Below are 22,645 nucleotides of genomic sequence, written 5' to 3'. Positions count from 1 at the left end.
TCTGAGGACAACCCAACAGTCTGAGCTTTCATTTCGGTAGGATTTCTAGTGAAAACCAAAGCTGCTAAATCACAACAGGCCGTCAGATTTATTGTGAAATGAAACGAACTGACTCTGCAGAGCTGAGAACGATTTGTCTAAATTGCACCGCATTTTTCACCAACCCGACGCTGCAACTCACGTGTAATCTGAGATAACAAAACATGGCTGAGGTGTGTGTGAGTGTGTGTGTTGCCCCAGTGAGCCAGTAAAGGAGGAGGAGGGAGTGTTTCTGGAAACACACAGCGTCTGACACAACAATAACAACTGCAGCAGCCTCAGGTCAGGACTTTTTCACCCATGACATGCATCTTTAATATGCAAAAATGTAACAATAACAACGCTGTGTGCTTAAGATCTTAATGTATTTGCCCAATCAACTGTTATTACAGTGCGAGGGTGTGTGTTTACTGTACGTCTGTGTTTGCGAGGACCACATTTGACTTTTACCATCAGGTTCAGGTTGGCGTTTGGGCGAGAGTTTTGGGTTTCGGCATTTAGCCGTGATAAGGAGCTGAAGGATGAAAGTGTGTGTGAGCCTCCAGACGTAGCCTAAAAGAAACAGCTAAAGGCTCCACAGATCACAGATAGATGCATTCCAACCACACCCAGCACACACACACACTCTCTCAGCTGCCTGCAACTTCACCCACACACGAGCTACATTTTCCTGCAGCTGGCTGTGTGTTTGATAAGCATTTCAGGGAAAACCTCTTTCTGTTTCTGTTGTTCAGCCTCAGTGTCTCCGCATGATTCAGTCTAGATTACTTTACCTTTCTATCCTTGCACATAATCCAAACCTGCAACAAAATCCATGAAAATATCTGCATTTACATTGACTTTATGACTAAAAATCACTCAGGTACATTGACGAAAGCATTAAGAAACTAAAAAAATCTTCAGAGCGGGATAGCTTAAAGCATTCTTGTTCTCGTATTGCATCCATAAACAATTTAACACTTTGTTGGTAAATTTAATCTCATTGTCGCGATGTCACAAAGAGACACCATGTGGGGAGACCTGTAGATGATTGTCAGAGCGTTTTAACGAATAACGCGATGGATTAATTGAACTATTCTGCAAAGCTTGTGAGAAGTCACTGAAGTTATTCGTTTATCTGTCTAAAAAAGCAAACATCTTGTGATTCCAGCTTTTTCGTATCATTGTGAATTGAGTATTTGGAGGCATTTGAACTATTCGATGGATAAAACAAGCAATTTGAAGAAGTCACCTCGGACCCTGTTCATATTTTTCTTCTTATGGACGAGACAAAATCAATCCGCCTCATGAGACAACTTTGCAAAGTGTAAAAATTACAGAGAAGACATCAACTGTAAATTGCAAATTTGTGAAAGTAGAAATTTAACATATTTTCTAGACTATGATGAGTTGTCTTGATCATAAAGCAAAATACTGGATTGTTGATTGTCATTTTGTGTTTTATTTTTGTAACATTTTGTCTCCTTTTTGTTGTTTTTTGTCTGACATTTTTGTTTGGGTTTTTTTCATGTTTGTCATTTTTTGCTTCCGTTTTGTCTCGCTTGTGTCTACTTTTCCATCCTCTAGCTTCTCGCTTTTGTCATTTTTTGCCTTGTTTGTGTCATTTGTGTAATTTCTAGTCTTGCTTTTGTCGTTTGTCCATTCTTTTGTTGCTTTGTAACTAATTTTTGGTTTCTTTTTGTTTAGTTTTATGTCGTTTGTCCCATTTTGTGTCATTTTGTTCCTCGCTTTTGTCATTTTGTGTCTCATTTTTGGAATATTTTGTCTTGTTTTTGCTGCTTTTTGTCTTTTTTGGTCATTTTGATCATAAAGTAAAGCACTACGTCATTCAGTTCCAGATACCTGTGACGAAATGTGTTAAATGATGAACTGAGGCACATTACTGCTGAAACTGAATTTATTTTTTTTAATTAATTTCAGGATGTCTATGATGTTTTGCAAAAAGACAATTCCTTCATTGTAAACATATTCAGAATGTACTTTGTTGCACTAAAACAAAGGAAAAATTTGGAGTTGTAAATCAGGCAAAACCCCCAGCAAGATAGTGTGTTACTAACAACTCGTGCTTATTGGAATTAGGCAGTAAGGATACATTATTTATTTTCATTTGCCTGATAATAGTATATTCTATGAAAGAGCGACAATTTTTTGTTTAGTCTGACAAACAGCCAATTATCTCAGCCAGTTTTGCATATGTATTACAGAAACACGTTTGAGATAAATTTTTAGCATTTTTGCTTCATAAACGTCTTCATATGATTAATAAATCATCAAATGTGAATTTTCTGTCCTGTTCTAAATGTAAAACCCACCGTGTTTGGTTGTAAACATGAAAGCTGCTTCATCCGTCTGCCTCGCTCATCAATATGCTCTATTGTGCGCTACGTAGGTGCACGACATATGTTTTGGGTTAGGTAGGACAGTTAGCAAAGCACACACACACAGAGTAGGTACAATAGCATCTCTATCTGATGGCATCCTCATCTACCTCCCGCCGAGCAAACTGCTACTGGAGGCTACCTTTTCTGGAATGCAGAGGGAAAACACACACACACACACACACACACACACACACACACACACACACACACACACACACACACACACACACACACACACACACACACACACACACACACACACACACACACACACACACACACACACACACACACACACACACACACACACACACTTTACCGACCCAAGACAGTTGGGCTGCATACCTTCGACCAAATGTCAAAACATTCTTGTGTAAAATCCCTGGGTTTCTGTTACTGTCAGCAGCAGGACATGAAAGAGGAATCATCATCAGTATTTTATTATTCTACTGGAATCCTCCCCACAGTCTGATTTCCGGCAGAAGAAGAAGAAGAAAAATCCCTCTCTGCCACAAATAGAAAACAACAAACTCTTTTAGAGGCTCCTCAACAACAGCACATCATGATTTCTGGCTTGGATGATCTTAAGCAGTCAAGATATTTCAAAATGTAGCTACTTAACGCTGTGAATACAAAGGATCAATCATTAAAAGGAGGCATTCAGCAATTTATTCTGAGATAAAACCAACTAAATCCAAATTCTGGTGGCTTGATGATGAGCGAGGACTTTCCACAGATTCTCTTATGAACTCAAATGCCGTTTGAAACCTGAAAATCCTTGATAAATAGTCTGACGTGTGGTAATCTAGCATCAGATCCAAGAGATTTACTGCCAAAACAATAGCTGTACTATGATACAACCAACATTAAAAACATGCACCGAGGAGGGTGCATTAGGAAACTACATGATGAAATGGCACTTAAATAAAGGAAGTCTAAAATTTCTGTCTTTCACGGGAGTTCATGCAGAGTCCACAACTCAGCACAAACGTCCAATTTGGGTTCAAAACCAAAGAAAGTAAATAAAAGGAGCTCAGGCAAAGTTTTGTGCATGAAAAACAGCACCAGAGTTACCTCCTGTTGTGGGTCAGTAGTGTGCTGTCGGTTTCAGCGGTTTGACAGCCTGAGAGATGAGCTGAGAGGAGAATGACGGTCCAGATTCGTAGAACACAAGAACCACAGAGAAACGGTTTGTAAACAAGCTGGGGTTCAGCTCTTGGAGCAGACCCGGCCTTGTCTTTCTTTTTTTCCACAGCTGAGAAGTGAATGCATGCAGTATCGGTTTGGAAATCCAACATTCATTTTTTAAGTCTCTCCTTTAAGCTTTGGTGTATCTAACAAATGCAGAATAAGACATCTATTGTAGCCCTGAGCGGTGAAAACAATAATATGAACTGTAGACAGACGCTTCATCGATGACAAGAAAGGAATGTTTGATAGCTTTCTTTACAGATTCGGATTCAGAAAAGTTTATTTGTCCCCATTCCCAGGGGGCAATTGAAAACACTTTAAAAGCATCAGATGCAAACCGCCATGAAGACATCAAACAAAAACACAAAGTTCAGTTCCATGATCCAGAGTGGAAAGCCACTGTGTAGAACACTAACATTGTATGAGTGTTTTTCAGTGTTAACATTAAAATTATTACATCCATACCTAAATAAATAGACCTACATTACTGTTCAACAGTTTGGGGTTGCTACAAGTGTCCTGGTTTTTGAAAGAAAAGCATTTTTTTTCAATGAAGATAACATTAAATGAATCAGAAATCCAGTCTAGACATTTTTCATGTGGTAAATGACTATTCTAGCTGGAAACGGCTGATTTTTAATGGAATATCTCCATGGGGGTACAGAGGAACATTTCCAGCAACCTTCACTCCTGTTTTAATGCTACATTGTGTTAGCTAATGGTGTTGAAAGGCTCATTGATGATTAGAAAACCCTTGTGCAATTATGTTAGCACATGAATAAAAGTGTGACTTTTCATGGAAAACACGAAATTTCCTGACCCTAAACTTTTGAAACAGTACTAGTGTAAGTAACAAAATTAAAGAAAAAAAAACACTTTTCCCCCCTCTACAACAGGTCAATAAAAAACACCATTAATTATAAAAATTAAACATTTCATTGTGATAGAAATGTTTCCGCTCTAACATCCGGTCCTTATCTGTTGATATGAAATCTCATAAATCTTACAAAACATAATAGCAGATCAAGATAAAGGAATAACTCCCGTCGTCACCAAAACACACAGACATTTATCTTGCATGAGAAAACGCTGATGAGAATCTGCTTCAGTCCACTCAGACAGACTCTCGTAGAACATGTCAAGTCTGATATCCATTTAGATAACAGACATGTCTGGTCTGCAAGGGATCTGGTGGGAAAAACCCTCCAGTCTTCAGCAACTGGGATCCATCTAAACCAGGGGTGTCAAACATGTGGCCAGCGAGCCAGAACCAGCCCGCTGCACGACTTTGTAAAGTCTAAAAATTAGAGAGAAGACTTTAACTGCAGTTTGTTTTTTTTGCCTTTACTTGATAGGTACACTCGAGAACCTGACACAAAAGCAGGGAAGACATGCAGTAAAGGGCCGTGAGCTGAAACTGAACCCAAGCTGCTGCATTTATGAGTCGCTGGCTTAACCAGCTGAGCTATCTGTGAGCCCATGACAAACTGTTTCAATCATAAAGTGAAATACTAGATTGTTCATTGTTCTTCTGCTATCCTGTGTTTCATTTTTTAAACATTTTGTCTTGTTTTCGTCATTTTTTATCTGAGTTTTGTTGCTTGTCTCATGTTTTTGTCGGTTTGTTTCTCATTTTTATGGCTTTGCTTCTCGTTTTGTGTTTCCTTTTTGTCTCACTTGTGTTTTGTTTGTTTGTTTTTGTTGCTTTGTGTTTTTTGGTCTTGCTTGTGTTCTTTGTCATTTTGTTTCTCGCTTTTGTCATTTCTTGTCCCGTTTTTGTCTCTTTTTTTGATAGAAATATGTTTTGCTTTGCGCCGTTTGTCTCATTTTTTGTCATTTTGTTTCTCACTTATGTCATTTTGTGTCTCGTTTTTGGAATATTTTGTCTTGCTTTTGTTGTTTGTCTTTTTTCATCGTACTTTTGTCATTTTGATCATAAAGTAAAATACTATATCATTCAGTTCCAGATACCTGTCACATAATGTTTGTTCCTTTGTAGAAACACTGTGATCTGTAAGTTGTAACGTGAAAATGATCATCTGAGGCATAATGTTGCTGAAATTGAAACTGAAGAAACTTCAGGGTGTTCATCATGTTTTGTAAAAAAAAGATAATTCCGTAAATGTGAACTTTTTTGCACTAAAACAAAGGAAAGATGTGGAGTTGTGGTTATTTATAGGTTGTTATGCTGTGATTTTACTGGTCGCTTGAGATCAAACTGAGCTGAATGTGGCCCCTGAACTAAAGTTTGACACTCCTGATCTAAACCCTTCAGCAGGACGAGTGCTGACAGCATTTAAGTAAGTCTTTAACAATCACTGATTACCATTCTGCAACAAAATACACTCAATCAGAAAAAAAAAATCTCCTCACAGATTTTGGACGAAGCTCCATCGTCAAAGCAAAAACTGATGCACAATTTTCTGGATGCCCCACGGTCCCGTGGGACACCACAGAGCAGCCAAGGACTGCTGAGGAGGCTCAGACAGAAAGAGAAATATGTGCCCAAAACGAATCAGCGCAGAGCTCCCAGTAGATCATGAAACCACATATGAAGGCGAGCCGACAGCCGCTCTGTCAAACACAACAATAGAAGGAACTCACCACTTAGTCATCGCGACCACATTCGACCGACGACACAAAGGACTTCAAAATGTCGCAAAACACATGGAGCTGACAACTGGTAGTATTTTAGATGATAAATTATCCTAAAACATGCCTGTGTGCCAGTAAACATGCACAATGGCAGCGCTCAGGAATTTCTACAGATCAACATATGTGCTGCTAGAGAGAATTTGTCACAATACAGTAAACTGACATTTTATGGGTTTTAGTGTTGTTAATCGCCTTTTTTTAATCAGAGGGGAAGAACAAAGGAGTAAGGAACGGTCCAAACATTGTATTTATGTGTTCTGACATTTAGCTCATATCTGCTCTGGCCTTGTGCTGCTTCCAAGGCTGAAATGTAGCAGCTTTAGCAGCTCTTTTCCAACCAAATTCTCATCACCAGTGTTACTTCATTAAAGGAAAAAGATGCTACATCAACAGATTTGCAGACATTATTATTTAATATTTGGAAGCTAAAAGGAACAGGCTGCCCCAGAGTGAACATGTTTTCACTGCTAGGTTGAATTTTTTTAACATTTACTTAGGGCTGGCCCCGAATATTCGAATATTCATTCGCTAAGGCGGTATCCGGATATTAATTTTGGTATCCGAATATTCGCTCGCTCGCTTGACCGTGTCAAAGAAGTGATGGACGAGGCTGCATTTTGTTAAAATGGATGGACAAAAACCGCTTTTCAATGTCATATATCAGCCAAAAACAGGAGGATACCGAATACTATAGTACTATTTTCAGAAATTAGATAATTACAAGCAGTTGCACACTAGTTTGTTATCATTTCAGTGCAAAATAATCAGGTTAGAATATTGAAAATGATGGAATTTATTTTTTATTTTCTACTTGTAATTCATTGAGGCTAATAAGGCTAGCAGGTAGGAAGCACCCAGTCAACTGTGGCTGATTTATTCTGTCCAGAGACAATAAGCAGACTTTTTTTGGTTATTAAATGTCTAAAGGGTGTTGCGTTGGAAACAAACAACTGTCTGACAACAGACCTTTACTATAATACTGTGGCAAAGATGCTGACTTTTTACAGGGGATTAGTAAATTGAAACTCATTTTGTGGTGCATCATTACACAGTGCTGAGCTAGCACAGAGGATCAGGTGCTAATTTAACACCCTTCTTTCTGATTCCCATGAAAGGAAGGTGGAACATTAAAACACCAGCCAGAATATAGGATTTCAGTCAACTCATAGGCGCTAGCTTCTTCAGCTACATAGCTACAGTTGATATAATCTGCCAGAGACAGTTTGCACTTTAGTCTAAGGAATCATTCATTCACCCATCCATTATCTAAACACCACTTAATCCTCATTAGGGTCGCGAGGGGCTGGAGTCTATCCCAGCTTACACCCTGGACAGGACACCAGTCTGTTACAGAGCTACGTATACAGACAAACAATCAGACTCACATTTAGAGTCACCAATTAAGCTCAGCATATTTTTGGACTGTGGGAGGAAGCCGGAGTACCTGAAGAAAGCCCCCGCATGCTCAGGGAGAACCCGTAAACTCCGTACAGAAAGATCCTGGGAAAGCTGGGACATGAACCAGGGATCTTCTAGCTGCAAGGCGAAAGTGCTAACCACCAAGCCCCTGCAGAATCAACATTTCAAAATGAAGAAAGAGCAGTCTGCTTTGTCTCCATCTGTCTGAAGTCAACCTCTCACTGTTGTCACTACAAACTGCAGTTCTAACTGGGTACTAAATGTACTTATCAAACCCTCCACTCTGAGAGCCCCGGATTCATTGTACCTCTCTGCTCTAAGATTTATAACATATGACGGTTATTCCTCTCTTCACTGCTTGTTGTATAAAGAAGTCACAACCTCTAGCAGTAACATGACATTAGTTCCTTTTTATTAAAAGGAACTAAACATCAAGATGCCACCACAATCAACCTCTCTGTTAAACTTTAGCTCAAAACTCAACTTGTTCAGTCTGTTGGTTAATAGATGAAGTTCCATGTTCATACACAGAAATTAACTTTTTTGTAGCACACACCTGGAACATTTTATAAAAAAACAAACAAAAAAAAACAATCACAGCTGGACCTGTAGGTTAATTTATACCCATGACAACACATTACTCTGCTCTTGAATGTAAGTGTTGGTAATTGTGTTCTGTTGTTTGTTTTCCTGTTAATTATTACTCTATTTATTCTGTTGTAATCGTCTCGACAACACTGAACATGAGAACATGCACCTAAAGATTTCTCAAGATTTAAAAAAAATGGTTGAATAAATGAATGAATGAATATCGGTATTACATACCTTTAACTCCAACTATAACCACTATAAAATGAATAAAACAGACAATAAATGAACTGATTGTGTATTTTTGACTCTCCACTTGCTGCTGAAACTGTTTGGTTTTTTTGATGCAGGACTTTCTTTAAAACACCATCATTTTTCACCAACTCAGTGCAGTTCATTCGTGTAAATATTCCTGAATCTGTGCCCTTCGTATCCTTGTGTTCTGCTTTTCTTATTTATATTGTATATATAGCATGTATACCTCACCTCTTTAATTTAGACTTGTGTTTTCTTGCTTTTCTTACTGTCATTTTGCTGCTGTGATGTTGCAAATTTCCCCTTGTGGGAATAATAAAGGATACTTTATTCTACTAACTTGCCAGTAACCGGCTCAGTGAACGGCTGACTGAGCAGCAGAGCTAATGAGCGACTGGCTAACTCATCTAGCAGATAAAACCTTAAACTCAGCGTGCCGTCACACAGCTGATCACCGGCTGTGAAAGGGAGCAGCCTGAGTATATGATCACACACACACATGTATAAAAAATGCCCAAAATGTCCACGCCCATGCACACACACACACAAACTCCACAGTAGTAATTAGTTATGCTCCTGGTGGAATGCTGACCAAATGGCTTATATCCCTCTGCTGTCTCCAACCACAGCAGCCACCCTTCCCCCTCCTGCAGCGAACAGGCTCTCAAAAGCACACTCTTTGAATCATGGATGTCCTGAAAAGGCAACTGGCACTCTCTGTTCCACACAACTGCCCCCCCCCCAAAAAAAAAAAAAAAAAAAAAAACAGTCAACTCACTTTTTAAAGACACACAAGAGACTGGCAAAAAAAAGACTTGATAGGGATGTATTGTGACGCAAGTCTGCAAAAAGTCGCATTCCCTTGATGTGTCATCTTTTCTTGATTGTTTTTTTTAAACTGGAGGTAATCTAGCCACTTCCCTGGAGCAGACCCAGAGCATGCCTGAGGGATTATCTACCTCATATGGGCTGGGAAAGCCTTAAGATTCCCCCCAACGGGAACTGCAGGCGATAAGCTGGGGAGACAGATGTTCCCAGTGTTGCATGAAGTGGCAAAAAGTGACAGAAAAATGCACAAAGTTGGTTCAATAACATGATATTACAAGGGTGTCAAAAAGGTGTGAGGGGGTTTTTAAAGCTTTCTGATCACCCAAATCTGCAATCCTTTACCCTGTTCTCATCAAAATCAACCCTGGCAAGCTACGAGGAGTAAAGGTTGTGCAGATTTACACCTGGAATTACATGCAATCTGTGTATGGAAATGTTATATGCAAGAGAGACAAAAAACCTCAGCACTACACTGCTACCACAATACATGAGGAAAAAAAGCAAATCAGTGGCTAAAGATTATGTTGTCTTCAGCTACATGAGCAGCTGGTGGCATTTTCTTTTAAAAATCATGCCAATACCCTCTGCAGAATTCATTCTTTAGCTATGTATTTTATCCCCCGGCTCACTGTTTCCCCCTCACACACTTCCATAAACCTCCAATGGAAACGCCCTCCGAACCTCTTGCACACCTCAGTTTTACCTTCTCCGTCTTTCTCCGCTCCCCTTCAAGGACTTAACACTTAATCATTAAACACCTGAAACACTTCTCTGCACCACATTTCCCCACCCGGCCCTCACCTGCTGCTCGGCTTTATTGTGTGTGAGTTTTAACCAGTCGCTGGACACAAAACAGCTACAGAGCACAGTTTGATTTTTATCTCCTTTAGTGGTCCCAGTCACATTTTCCCAGGGGCCGTGTTACCGTGTGCGACTTAATGTCTGTCTGTGTGTGTGTGTGTTTCCAGATGACTGAGCCAGGCTTTTCCATTCCCCGCTGTGGTCAATGTAGATGTACACCAGCCAACATTTACACCACCACCGCCGCCACTGCTGCTGCTGTGACTTCTGAACAGAGTGGGACAGTGGAGGGAGAAGGAGCAGAGGTTGCATGCCCTACTTATGCACTGGACTGAACACGCACATGCAGCAAGACCACCCCCAGCAGAACACACACCAATAATTACTTGCAGTAATTCAAAGACACCCTCCTTATTTCCAGCAGAACACCGCCCGCGGCGTGAAACCGTGAGAAGAGGGGAGGAAACGTCGGCCCCCACGACTTTATCGCACAAGATGAGGTCACGTCAGCATCCGAAGGAACGCACTAAATCTCTAACAGAGCCCCCCTGAAATAACAGCAAGCTACACTACATGTCACGTTGCATTTGTCCCATGCAGGACGCTGTCGCAAAAATTATCTCCAAGCTATGTGACAAACAAGTACTTAGCAATCCTGAGAATGTCTCATCGGAGAATCGCAGTCTTTCATTTCAAGGATTCCCACATCCCACAGGCACCCCACTGGATCTTTGCTGCCCGAATCTCGGCCATCTGAAGTGGTTTTAGCTGTCTGTCAACACTCGGGCGTTTCTACCTTGCAGTGAATGAAGTAACAGGAAGATGAATGGAGCCCCGTTTCATCCGGGATCCTCATGGGAACCCCTTTTAGCACCCCTGAGGGGACCCTTTGACCTCCAAGTTTGAGAACTCAACCGCTGCGTTAGATTATGCAGGAGTTTTTATTCATAGACAGTGGCAGCTGACAAACATCAACCAGCACCGGATATTTGCTTTAGCAGTGGACAATAACTTTTTATTCTCTGCAGAAGAGGAGGAGGAGGAGGACTTTAAATCTAGCTGTGCAGAAGCCAGAACATTAAAACAGTTTTGCAAAAGTAGGTAAGCTGAAACCAAATGACCAGCAGCTCAAGCATGCATGAATGAGAGAGCAGTCACAGACCTGAAAAACTAACCACAAGTGCTGTTTTTGGTGAAGCTGGAGTGCTGCAACAACAAGATACAACTCTTATAGTCAATATGAGCGTGATACTTTGCAAATATAAAGCCAGAACTATAAACATTTGCAATAAAATTAAGAAATTACTGTGTATAATTACCACAGTGCAGGGCAAAGCTACTTTAATAACCCAAGACACACTTTCAGGCTGTTTTTTGAAGACATTATCAGTGCTGACAGCTGTGGTGGTGTACTTACTTTAGTGATGATGAGCGGCTCGCCGTGCTCAAGACCTCCTTTCAGCGTGAACCCCCAAGGCGCGCCCCCGCTCAACTGGACCTGAATGTGGTGAAAAGAGACGAGCTGCTCGACCGTTTCCATCCTCTCCCTCTATCCGCCTCTCGGTGTCGGTTCGTCGGGGCCGGGCTGAGTCGCTGCTAGCTTAGCGGCGCCGGCAGCGGTCCCTCGGCTTCTCCATCACCGCTCTAACATCAACAACGAATGGATGGATGGATGGATGGATGGATGGATGGATGGCTGCTGGAAGGACGGAGGGAGTGAGTGGAAGAGGGGGAGGGCAGAAACTTTTTAGGCTCATGTCAAGCTAATGAAAGTTACAGACAGTGCTTCACTTCATGCTTCCGGTCGAGATGTTAGCAACTCGCGGATGTTAGCATGTTTTACCCTTCGAGTCTTGTCTCAAACTTCATCACAAGATCCTCCAGATGGTTTATTGTCACATGTGTGGCTAAAGTCTTGTTAATTTCCCCATAAGATGCGAAATAACGGTTTTATTTTCACTTATACATCAAGTTTTTCCGGTATTACCTTCGGCAAATTGACGGAGCGAAAAACTTTGGGGAAACTTTTCCCAAAGCGAGGTGGGTGGCCCCGCCCACTATTCGAACGGTGGGATGTGATTGATAGAAGTTTAAACCAATAGCAGAGAGCTTCTGGTGAGCAGGATCAAATAGGAAGCGCCAGAGGGAGAGGGGTCACTACCTCTATTGAAAAAGCATCAGGCGGTAACTGCAGTCTAACAACAGGAGTGAGTAGTGGTGCCTTACTTAAAGTTATGGAAACTACTACTTTATTTGAGGCACTAAATGACCTTCATCTTCACATTTCATTGAATGAATTTATAATTGAGAGCTGCTTCACCATGATTTAATATAACTCAAGTAATCCTCCATTCATTTTAAAGCACATTGTTCAAACATAAAGGCAAGATTGTTTTCAAGATATAGCAGAAACAGAACAAGAAACACTCTTGGCAAGTTTCAGATTACTATAACGTTTAAACTGCTTACATTAAAGGTTTGATTATACTGCATGCAGACATACACACAAATGCATAGTTGTTATGCTACTTTCTAGTCTGCTTGGAGTTCAATAGGAGGATTTCAGTCCATAAATGCACAATAGGGATAGACAGAATAAAAGATGGACATAGAGACTGTGACGGTATGCATTAGTTTGTGGCTTACTGTTTAAAAGCCTTGAATTTGGTTTGAGCAGTGGATCCAATCTGAGAACAGGAGCCCTACAACATACCTTTCGCATCTATTTTACTCCAAATGGGACCATAATTTAAAACATGAACAACATGCTGTATTCAAGAAGTGTTTAAACCAGCAAACAAGCATGTACACCACAGCCCTTAAAGTCGCCAACATAAATTTTGCCCTGCATGTCTGTGTGGACTCATATACATATCCTAGTGTACTCACAGACAAGTTCTTTCCTCATACTACAGTGTGGTCTGCTGGGAGGTTCAATACATGCACAGTAGGTCGGCACTTATGCAGTCCGCGCATAAACACTGCTGCTGAGCATGTGCAGGAGTTCACCTGTAACCCAGTCGTCGGTGCGGACACAAATTTTGGTGGTGGAGGGGTCAGCACAGACTCTCAAATACTTGGAGAGATGATGGAATTCATCGTGCACTCGCGTCAATATAAAGTACTCTGCACACAGAAACTACACTACAGTGGCAGTAGTACGCATGTAACTGCACGTGTCAAATGGAGTACTCTAACTGGAGAAGAAAGTAGTAAAATAACAACTGTGGTGTGTGTGCACATCCACAAGAGAGTACAATCGAGGTTTAAAACTGGTCTGAACTTTGAAATTGGATGAAGTGCGAGATACCAACTTATAGAGAAGTGAAACAGCATTTTACCTGAAGCTAAATGGATATGTAGTGTCTACAGATACGGACCATGTTTTTGTCAGTCATGTGATGCTTTTTGTTTATTTTGTCAAGCAGTACAGGTTGATGAAAACAATGAGGGCTGAGGAAATCCTTGAGTGCAGTTTAAACTGCACTACCAGGATATTGGATGCATTTCTGCCAATGTCGACACTAATTGTGATCACAGGCATTCCCGGTCATCCTCAATCAAATTTGGACCTGCTACAAAATGAAAATAATTTAATCAATCTGGCCACAAACTGCCCCATATGTTACTTCTTACGTGAAAGCAGAGACTGTCAAAGCCAACATCCCTCCACACTGAAGCTCTGCAGACCTGCATGAGCACCTCCAAGCATATTTGCCCACAGGCCAACAACAACATTTAGCATCACATCCCACAGATTTCTAACCCCTTACCCGGCATACCACTTTGCTTTTACAACCACTATTTTAAGACATTTAAACAAGAAAACACAAGCAATCAAACTGTTATATAACCCAAACATGCTCTATTTTATGAACACTGTTCTAATGATAATCAGCAACAATTTTTGTGAGTTTATTTCAGCTCTTTTACGCCAATTTATCATTCTTAATTATCTAGATTTTATACTGATCTATGAGCCTCACATATTGACTAAAAAATGTAGATCATACATCCCAATTACAGATTTCGTTGAGGGTGTTTGACCATGTTACTGCTGAAAGAGAGGAAATGCAGATTCTCAAACTAGAAGAGATGAGAAGCTTAACTTTATGTTAAATAAAGAGCTGGAGTTTGGCTGCTGTTAGCTTAGCTTAGCATAAAGAATTAGCAGTAGGAAATAGCTAGTCCGGCATTAGCAGACAATTTTTTTGAAAAACAACAATGCAAACACATCTAAACCTCACACATTACCATGTGTTAACCCTAATACACAAACAGCTCTCAAATAAACAGATTTCAGCCCTGGAAATATGTCACAGTCAGGTTGTATTGTTCAGACAACAATTTTAAGCTAACTGTAAGCCTCCTTTCTGACAAACAGCATCCTACGTGGTGAAAACAATTTCAAAAAGTGTCAACAAAAGGTTGAAAATATGACCAAAAGCCCTCCTCACTGGCAGTTGCATCAAATTTCACTTAATATTAACACTTGTACAATAATATCAGGTTACCTGTTTTGAATTTATGAGCAAACCGCTCCAAATACACAACTATTTCAACCTACAGGGTGGAGCTTTTGTCTCCCCCATAATGAGAGTATTTCTAATCATTTTAAGAATGAGAGTAATTAATCTGTCCACCATCAATCACATTCTTTCTTAGACTGTGATTCTTAGACTTCCTCTGACGGCTGAGTTTTTGTTTTATATGAGGTATCAGAAGCTTTTTCTTGGATGCCTTCCAGGGCCATAAGCTTCACCATAATAATTGCTTTATACAATTGGTCCTCTCTTCAGTTCTGGCAATCCAGTCACTGTTTGTTGACATGTAATGTAGCATGTCTGGTGCATCAGTGTAGGAATATTCCCATAGAAATCAGATTCAAAACTTCAGCATCATGTGAAGGCTTGAATATCACGAATTAGTATGTAAAACTCACGCTTTAAATGACTGATTACAAGACAAACAACATGAACACTGAGAGACTTCTCTTCTTTCCATTCTTCCAACACTGCGGCTGGATTAACATACACATAAGTGATAAGATCTACTTATCTCGTCTTTGAAAGAAAATAAATAAACATGCTTCTCAAAACAGTGAACTAGTCCTTTAAAAAAGCAGCACCACCAGGTAAGGATGGCATTAAAGATGTCCTTTCTCTACTGCAGAATTACTGTATTTTAAGTTAAAGTTGAGCCTGAATTCTTTTTGAAGCTCTTGTACCATGTGCTGTCTGCTCCCCACAGCCTCAAGTTTTCCCACACTGCCTCTGCAGACTGAAATGATTGAGACTGGAGATAATCACTGTTGTGGAATGCCACCACACTGCAGTGCCATTTAACTAACTGAGTGTGTGTCTGAATGAGTTACTATCTTTGCGTATTTCAGGAGAAAAGAAAAAGTAATGGAGAAGAGATAGAGAATCAAAGAGAGCGGGAGACAGATGTGAACATGCCCAGGCATCTCACTTTTCATCCAGACCACGAGGACTTTGTTTTGGTCAGACTCTTCTCAACCTATTTTTGTTCTCAGAAACTGAAATGTATGATTTGGTTTGATGGCGAGTGATGCTTTCAAGTGAGATCGAGTTTAAAAAAAGAGGTAAAAAAGAACAAACTTTTACACCACTTTCATTTCTTTTCATTTTAGTTGGTTTTACCTTTCAGCCTGAGACAGAAACAGTACATTGTAGATGCAGTTCCTTCCAGCTGAGAGACATTTGTTTACCAGAAGCTCAGTCACCTCAAAGCTGAAGGCTTCAAATTATACATGTACAAACAAACAGCATATCAAAAAACTGCAATTAGAATCTGCAAATATAGCAAAGTCTGGAAGAGGGAAGATACAAAACGTAAACCATGATGTAAACCAGGATGCCCAGAGTGAAAGTAACAAACTAGCCTGTGGATTGCAGCTAAGAGCTTTACTACTATCACTTTAAAATGATTTTATATAATATTGTGATAGTGCAGCCTGTGTGTTGCATCATGTGCTACTGTACCACATGGTGGAGCCAAAGAAAGACATTTTTAAAATGGTACAAGACTAAACTGAAGACCTTCACTTGCATCATTTACAGAAATTGCAGTTGCAGATTTGCTGCATACAGTACTTCTATTTCAGTATTGCTCTATATTTATTTATTTCTATTGGTTTTGATCAAGTATCTAATTTCATGCCCTTTCATGTGCAAATGTATTGTGAAAACGGAAACCCTCGATCTCTAAATTGTAGTTTGATATCCAAGATTACAGTGGACAGACAAGTTAAAACAACATATTTAAACAGAATCTTCAAGAATCTAAAATGTCGGACATACTGCACACTGAGAAACAGAACTTTTCAACATAACTGCACAGCTTAAGATAAGCCTTTACTAATCCCACAGCGGGGAAACTTTCTGTGATTTCTAGCAGTAAAAAGGCTAAAATGTAGGAACATCTGCATGAGACTAAAGAAATAAACAAGCGATATACATTTTGTTTTTGATATAGTTGATATTGTACAGAAGATCCCTGGTTCATGTCCCGGCTTTGGATCTTTCTGCATGGAGTTTGCATGTTTTCTCTGTGCATATGTGGATTTTCTCTGGGTTCTCTGGCTTCCTCCCACAGTCCAAACACATACTGAGGTTAATTGGTGATTCTAAATTGTCTGTAGGTGTGAATGTGCGTGTGATTGTTTATCTGTACATGTAACCCTGTGATAAACTGGCGACCTGTCCAGGTGTTCCCTGCCTTCACCCTAAGTCATCTGGGATAGACTCCAGCCCCCCGCAACCCTAATGAGGATTAAGCAGTGTTTAGATAATGGATGGACACATGTAGAAATTTGGATTTTGCACGGACTCAACTGAATGCAGATATACTGCACAGGTTTATACTATATGTAGAAAAACCTTTGTCTGTTTGCTCAGATTCTTTCATAAGTTGAAAATACTGATATTGCACAGATTATGTCGTTACTGCAGATTCTTCTTCTTCGTCTCTATGTAGAAAATATTTTATTCTGCAGAATATTTATTCCACGAAACATTAATTTAACACAAGTTTAAATGCAATGATTTTGCAAAGGCAATGTATCAAGAACAATGGGCACAATGTGGAGATTTTAAAAAGGAAAACAGATTAACTGGCCTGTATGTACACGACTGTTCAAAGGTTTGTGGTCACCCAGACAATTTCATGTTTTCCATGAAAACTCACACTTTAATTCATGTACTAACGTAATTATCCAAGTGTTTTCTAATTGTCAATTAGCATTTCAACACCATTAGCTAACACAATGTAGCATTAGAACACAGGAGTGATGGTTGCTGGAAATGTTCCTCTGTACCTCTATGGAGATAGTCCATTAAAAATCAGCAGTTTCCAGCTCGAATAGTCATTTACCACATTAACAATGTCTAGACTGGATTGATCATTCATTTAATGTTGTCTTCATTGGAAAAAAAAAAGCTACTTTTCTTTCAATAATAAGGACATTTGTAAATGACCCCAAACTTTCGAATGATAGCGTACATGACATACCAAGGATCAAAATGACCTTACTCTCTCTTCGTGCAACAGACATTAAATAAACACTATACACAAAACAAGTTCTGAGATTTTAAAAAAATCTAATATAGATAGATAGATAGATAGATAGATAGATAGATAGATAGATAGATAAAGTTTTTTTTAATGAAAAAGATTTAAAGAGGCAAAAACTAAGTGAATTAAGAATGTGAAAGCAAGAATCAAGTAAACTAAGAACAAAGGGAGCAAAATTAGAACTAAGCAACAACTCAAAAAACAACATGTGGACTTAGGCCAATCAAACTTCCATGTCTATTTTACGCACCGTTACGCACCGACCACGTGGCTTCTCTGCGCTCCTATTGGTGGCTCACGCACATCCGAAGGGTTAATTGTGGTCCTTGTCAATTTCAGGAACTTGATTGTGAAGTCCAAAATGGCCATCGATCAGGTGAGCCTGTAAAGTCACGCCCTTGGCCGCGCAGGGGATGGTTGCCAACTCTAGCCTCGGAGGTGGAGCTCGCTAGCACCAGAGGTTTTTATCTCCAACATGAGGGCGACCTGCGCCGAACACACCTTACTGCGTGCCTGCGCCCTGTCCTGCTTCATCTTCCTGCTCTGCTCCACCTGCACCGGGGTCGTAGCCGGGCGGAAAATGGCCTCCCTTCACCCCGCGTTGACGCGCAGCCGTCGGTCTCACCAAAGCGCCAAGCACAGAGGAACGCACCACCGGCCGCTGACGGACGAGCAGAAAGCGGACCAGAACCTGCAGTTCATGCTCAGTTTGTACCAGAGTGCAGCCGGACCGGACGGCAGGCCCAAGCAGCACCGGAAGTTCGGCTCCAACACGGTGCGCCTGCTGAGACCCTCGGCGTCGTCGGTGCACTACCTGCCAGCGTCAGGAGGTGAAGGAGCCGCTTTGTGTTTTTCTGTTTGCCTCAAATATCACGACTTTTCTTTCGAAACGTGGCGAACTTTGTGTGCAGCACAGGTCCAAAACCATTCATTAACTTCGTCTGTGTGACCTTTGAAACCCCCAAATCTATACAAGCAGCCTGGCAAGCAACAGAACAGCCTTTAAATAAAAACTAAAACGTTGAGTTTTGCGCTCTGGTTGGCTGGTATGACTGCAATTAACAAATCACAAAGCCTGCAACTTGGATATAATAAATGTGGCTGTACAATAATAAGATTAGTGCTATAATTTAGTTCTGTAAAATTCTAGGAGATTGAAACTGGCAGGGGTTTTTAGTGCATATACTTAATTCAGGCCCACTGTCCTCACAACCAGTACATTTTTCAATGTCTGACCCGGGGTTTAACCTGTTGGGTCTGGGGTTTCATAAATCCGCATGCTTTTGGTGGTATCTCAAATGTTAGTGCTTCATCATGTGATTTATATCTATTATACAGTTAATACTGAATTAGTTTGACTCCATATCCATCAGAAAAATTTGATGCAATTTGATGCTTTCCCCAGATTGTTCAGCTCCAGTATCAAACTGAGAGTCTAGGATATGGTTCCACACACAGTGATTGACTCTTGTTACCACATGGCCAGAACAGATTTTAGGCTGATGAACATTTTTTGGACATATTGATGCCCATTTTGTAAAATAAATGCCATTGCAGTTCTTCATCCATCAGGACTAGATGTTACCTGGTTGCACTCCCACAACAGTTTTAAAGAACATTAACCCGACATAACTTAATGCATTTCACTAATTGAAGACATTTGGTTCATGTTCTGTGCAGAATTTGGATCAATTAAACCCTCCTCTCTGCTTCTCTGCATCCCTCTCCTCCTCAGACCACTGCTACACCTTCACAGTTCAGTACAACCTTGATACTCTTCCCTCGGAGCAGCTGATCAAAGCCTCCTTCATCCACCTGCGCTCCTCTCCCTCCTCTTCCTCCAGCACCACTCAGGCCGTGGAGCCGCCCCGCTGCAGGGCCCAGATCACCTCGCTGGGTGCAGAGAGCCTGGTCACCCTGGAGCCCCACGAACGGTGGACTGAGACGGACATCACCGCGCAAGTCAGCGGTCACGTCCTGCAGCGGCAGGATCAGGGCGCCGGGGGGCATCTAACCCTCACTGCCCAGTACTGGTGCACAGAACCTGGGCCTCCTGAAGAGGACGGCCACCTCTCGTGGTGGTGGAATCCTCTGCAAGAGAGGGAACAGTGGAATGGTGAACCTCACCTAGAAGTCCCCTCTCTTCTCCTGTACCTGGAGGAGGAGAGGGAGGTGAAGGAGTGGATGGGGGAGTTGCTCGGGACTGAGGGGGAAAACATCATGAGGCGAATCGGGCGGTGGCAACCTTTGCTTCGCCGCCAACGTCGCTCCAAAGACTCCACGCCTTCAGAGCTGAAAGATCCCTCGCTGGACGCTCTGAAGAATGCTCCGTCTTCCTCCTCCTCTTTCTCCACCTCCCCCTCTGCCTCCATCATCTCCGATATCCCCACCTACAAACGCAAGACCAGCATGCCCAAGAACCGCTGCAAGCTGCACTCGTTCCGCCTGTCGTTCGACGAGCTCGGCTGGGGTCACTACTTCATCGCCCCGCCGGTGTACAACCCCCGGTTCTGCCAGGGAGACTGCCCCAGGGTGCTGCACTACGGCTACCACTCGCCCAATCACGCCATCATCCAGACGGTCATCAACGAACTCGGCGTGGGGGACGTCCCACCGCCGTCCTGCGTGCCGTACAAGTACATGCCCATGAGCGTGTTGGTGGTGCACAAGAAGAAGGTGGAGTACAGGGAGCTGGAGGACATGGTGGCCGAGTCCTGCACGTGTCGCTAGAGACGACGCTCGAGAGGCCTGAATGACTTGAACATGCTTAGCGCTGACAAAAGAGCCTAAAGCAGACGGTCCTGAGGGGTCACTGGTTTGATCTACAGCTCAGCGGTTAACCGTAGTGAGCCCGAGACTGGAAGGAGGGGGTTGTTGTGGTTTCAGATCCTCAGTCCCTGTTAAAGCACTTTAAAAGGCAGCTGCTGGATGTAAACTTTGGGCTGCACAGACCGGAGGCTGTCCTTACTTTCTGATTGAATGATTGTAGAATAATTGTGTAGGTGAATATGCTGGTTGCTAAATTATTATTAGTCACTTTCATGTAATTTTCCCACTCAGGAGGGGCTGGTAAGTTTGCAGACATTTTAAACCACCAGAGGGAAGCTGAACTAACTTTAAGTAGAAATTTAACTGAAACAATAACTTGATGAAAGTGTCTAAAAATCAGAGGCACCTTTAAGAAAACCAGGATTTAAACAGAACGAGCACATGTAAAGCCCATCTTCATTATTTAACCTCAAACCACAGTCATCTAATGAATATTTTCCTTCCTCTTTTTTTCCTGTGTCTCTCTTTTAAAACCTGATCTGTTTCTCAAATCAGAGCAGCAGTTTTCAAAAAAAAAAACTTTATTTGTGTGAAAAAGAAAGCTTTCTGGGTAGCATGCTGGTACTATACATGACGCCACGTTCTTCTGTAGGATTAGACACTGCTTAATAAAAGGAAAACGTTTTATTTTTTTGGAGCATGTTGGATGTAACTATAAAAGCTTTGTGACGTTCCATTTTTGCTGTTTGTACGTATTTATACTGGGAGGGCTTTTCCCAAAACTTGATTAAAGCGCTGTTACTGGCCTGTCTTAGAAAAATAATGAGCTTTAAAAGAGACATGACTGTTCAATGTTCAAGAAGTGTTGGAATGAAAAATAATGCAATATTTATTATAAGTCCAAATGAATAATAAAATAAGGTACATATTTTCTAAAGCCTATATTCTTACAGTTTTTTGTTTGCTTTTCACAGGTGTAGTTTGAAATGCTAAAATTTTGGGATATTTTGCTTCCACAGCTTGTATTTTTTCAGACTAATGGAAAGTAAACATCCAAAATACACATTCAGGTGTTTGTTTTACTGCACTTTGTTTATTTGGATTCGAATATGTGTCTTTTAAGGCTTTATGTCAAAAATAATTGAGCCAGAAACGTCTGTAATAATCACACTGGAGTTTTAGTTTTAAACCTATTTCTATTCTGAAGGTTTGCACTGAGAGTTCTACTTTCTCATGTCAATCAGCCTGACACAGAGAGCATTTAATCCTAAAAACAAGTCATCAGTGTGTTTTTTTTTTTTTTTTTTTTGACTGTGTATGGTATTTTCTAATTTATAAAGTGACATTCATAAAACCTTTGACTTTATTATGTCAACAAAATAAACCTAGAATTCTGAAACTGGTTATTTCTGATGTTCAGATATCTGGAAATGAATGCAAATTAGGGTGTTTTTAGATCCATAAATCCTCATTTGCACACAGAGGGAAAACTTGTGACACAGTAAATATTTGGAGTAATAAAGTGGGATTTTTTTTTTTTTTTTTTTTTTTGTAAAATAGCCCAACATGTATGAGAAGTACTCAAACTTCTCTGAAAAAAATGAGAATTTAAATGCAAATGAAAACCTATGAAACTGCATCTACTGAGGAAAGTTGTGGTGGAACTGTTCTCTCAGGAAATATTTTTGGAAATCCTTTAGATGAGACTCGCAGTAAAAGTACAGACCCAGTACTGGAGCAGTACGAAGTAACTTACAACAACTAGCCTGGCTTTTTCCAAAGGTAACAAAATGTGCCTTCTAGTGTCTCTGAGGATCATTAGTCCTACTTTTCCTCCACAAAAGTTCCAGTTTGAGAAGCAGTTCACCTTAAGAACCTGCATTTCCACCAGCTTGTGGCAGAACCGTGTCATCAGATCTTGTGTTTATTTATTTGATAGAGACAGAGCACATTAATGAACGTCTATTTAGACCGCAATAGACGTAAATATGACAGATTATAGCTACAATGCAAATTTAAATCTGCAGTCCCCAGGCAGGTTAAAAAAACATGGCAGTGAAACACAGGACAATACCTGTACGATCTTAGCAGCTTATTGTAAACATTTACTTCAGAGTTATATG

At 40.8% G+C, this 22,645-nt stretch overlaps 3 protein-coding genes across 3 annotated transcripts in view; 2 read left to right on the top strand and 1 right to left on the bottom strand.

The window, feature by feature from the left end:
• The window catches only part of shroom4 (shroom family member 4), a 93,566-nt gene extending 81,702 nt beyond the window's left edge, over positions 1–11,864 (bottom strand). Inside the window, 1 exon segment of the mRNA XM_051944185.1 lies at positions 11,575–11,864. Coding sequence (XP_051800145.1) covers positions 11,575–11,697 — 123 coding nt within the window. The 5' untranslated portion in view covers positions 11,698–11,864.
• Positions 11,865–18,222: 6,358 nt separating this feature from the next.
• Positions 18,223–21,921, top strand: bmp15 (bone morphogenetic protein 15). The gene is made up of 2 exons (XM_022197362.2): positions 18,223–18,583; positions 19,489–21,921. The coding sequence occupies exons 1-2, from the start codon at positions 18,229–18,231 to the stop codon at positions 20,481–20,483; spliced, it is 1,350 nt and encodes a 449-aa protein (XP_022053054.2). The 5' UTR covers positions 18,223–18,228; the 3' UTR covers positions 20,484–21,921.
• rps4x (ribosomal protein S4 X-linked) overlaps positions 18,226–22,645 on the top strand; it is a 163,279-nt gene continuing 158,859 nt past the window's right edge. The window contains exon 1 of the mRNA XM_051944176.1: positions 18,226–18,231. Within this exon, the coding sequence (XP_051800136.1) occupies positions 18,229–18,231 (3 nt within the window). The 5' untranslated portion in view covers positions 18,226–18,228. The remainder of the gene's footprint in view (positions 18,232–22,645) is intronic.

This window comes from Acanthochromis polyacanthus, chromosome 23, assembly GCF_021347895.1.
Source record: "Acanthochromis polyacanthus isolate Apoly-LR-REF ecotype Palm Island chromosome 23, KAUST_Apoly_ChrSc, whole genome shotgun sequence".
Lineage (NCBI taxonomy): Eukaryota > Metazoa > Chordata > Actinopteri > Pomacentridae > Acanthochromis > Acanthochromis polyacanthus.
The sequence above is the reverse complement of the archived record's forward strand: the minus strand, read 5'-3'. Positions and strand labels throughout refer to the sequence as shown.

Coding starts and splice junctions, on each gene's coding strand:
- bmp15 (XM_022197362.2), top strand. CDS start 18,229: ATGAGGGCGACCTGCGCCGAACACACCTTACTGCGTGCCTGCGCCCTG. Junction 18,584..19,488: donor CTACCTGCCAGCGTCAGGAG/GTGAAGGAGCCG, acceptor TCTCCTCCTCAG/ACCACTGCTACACCTTCACA.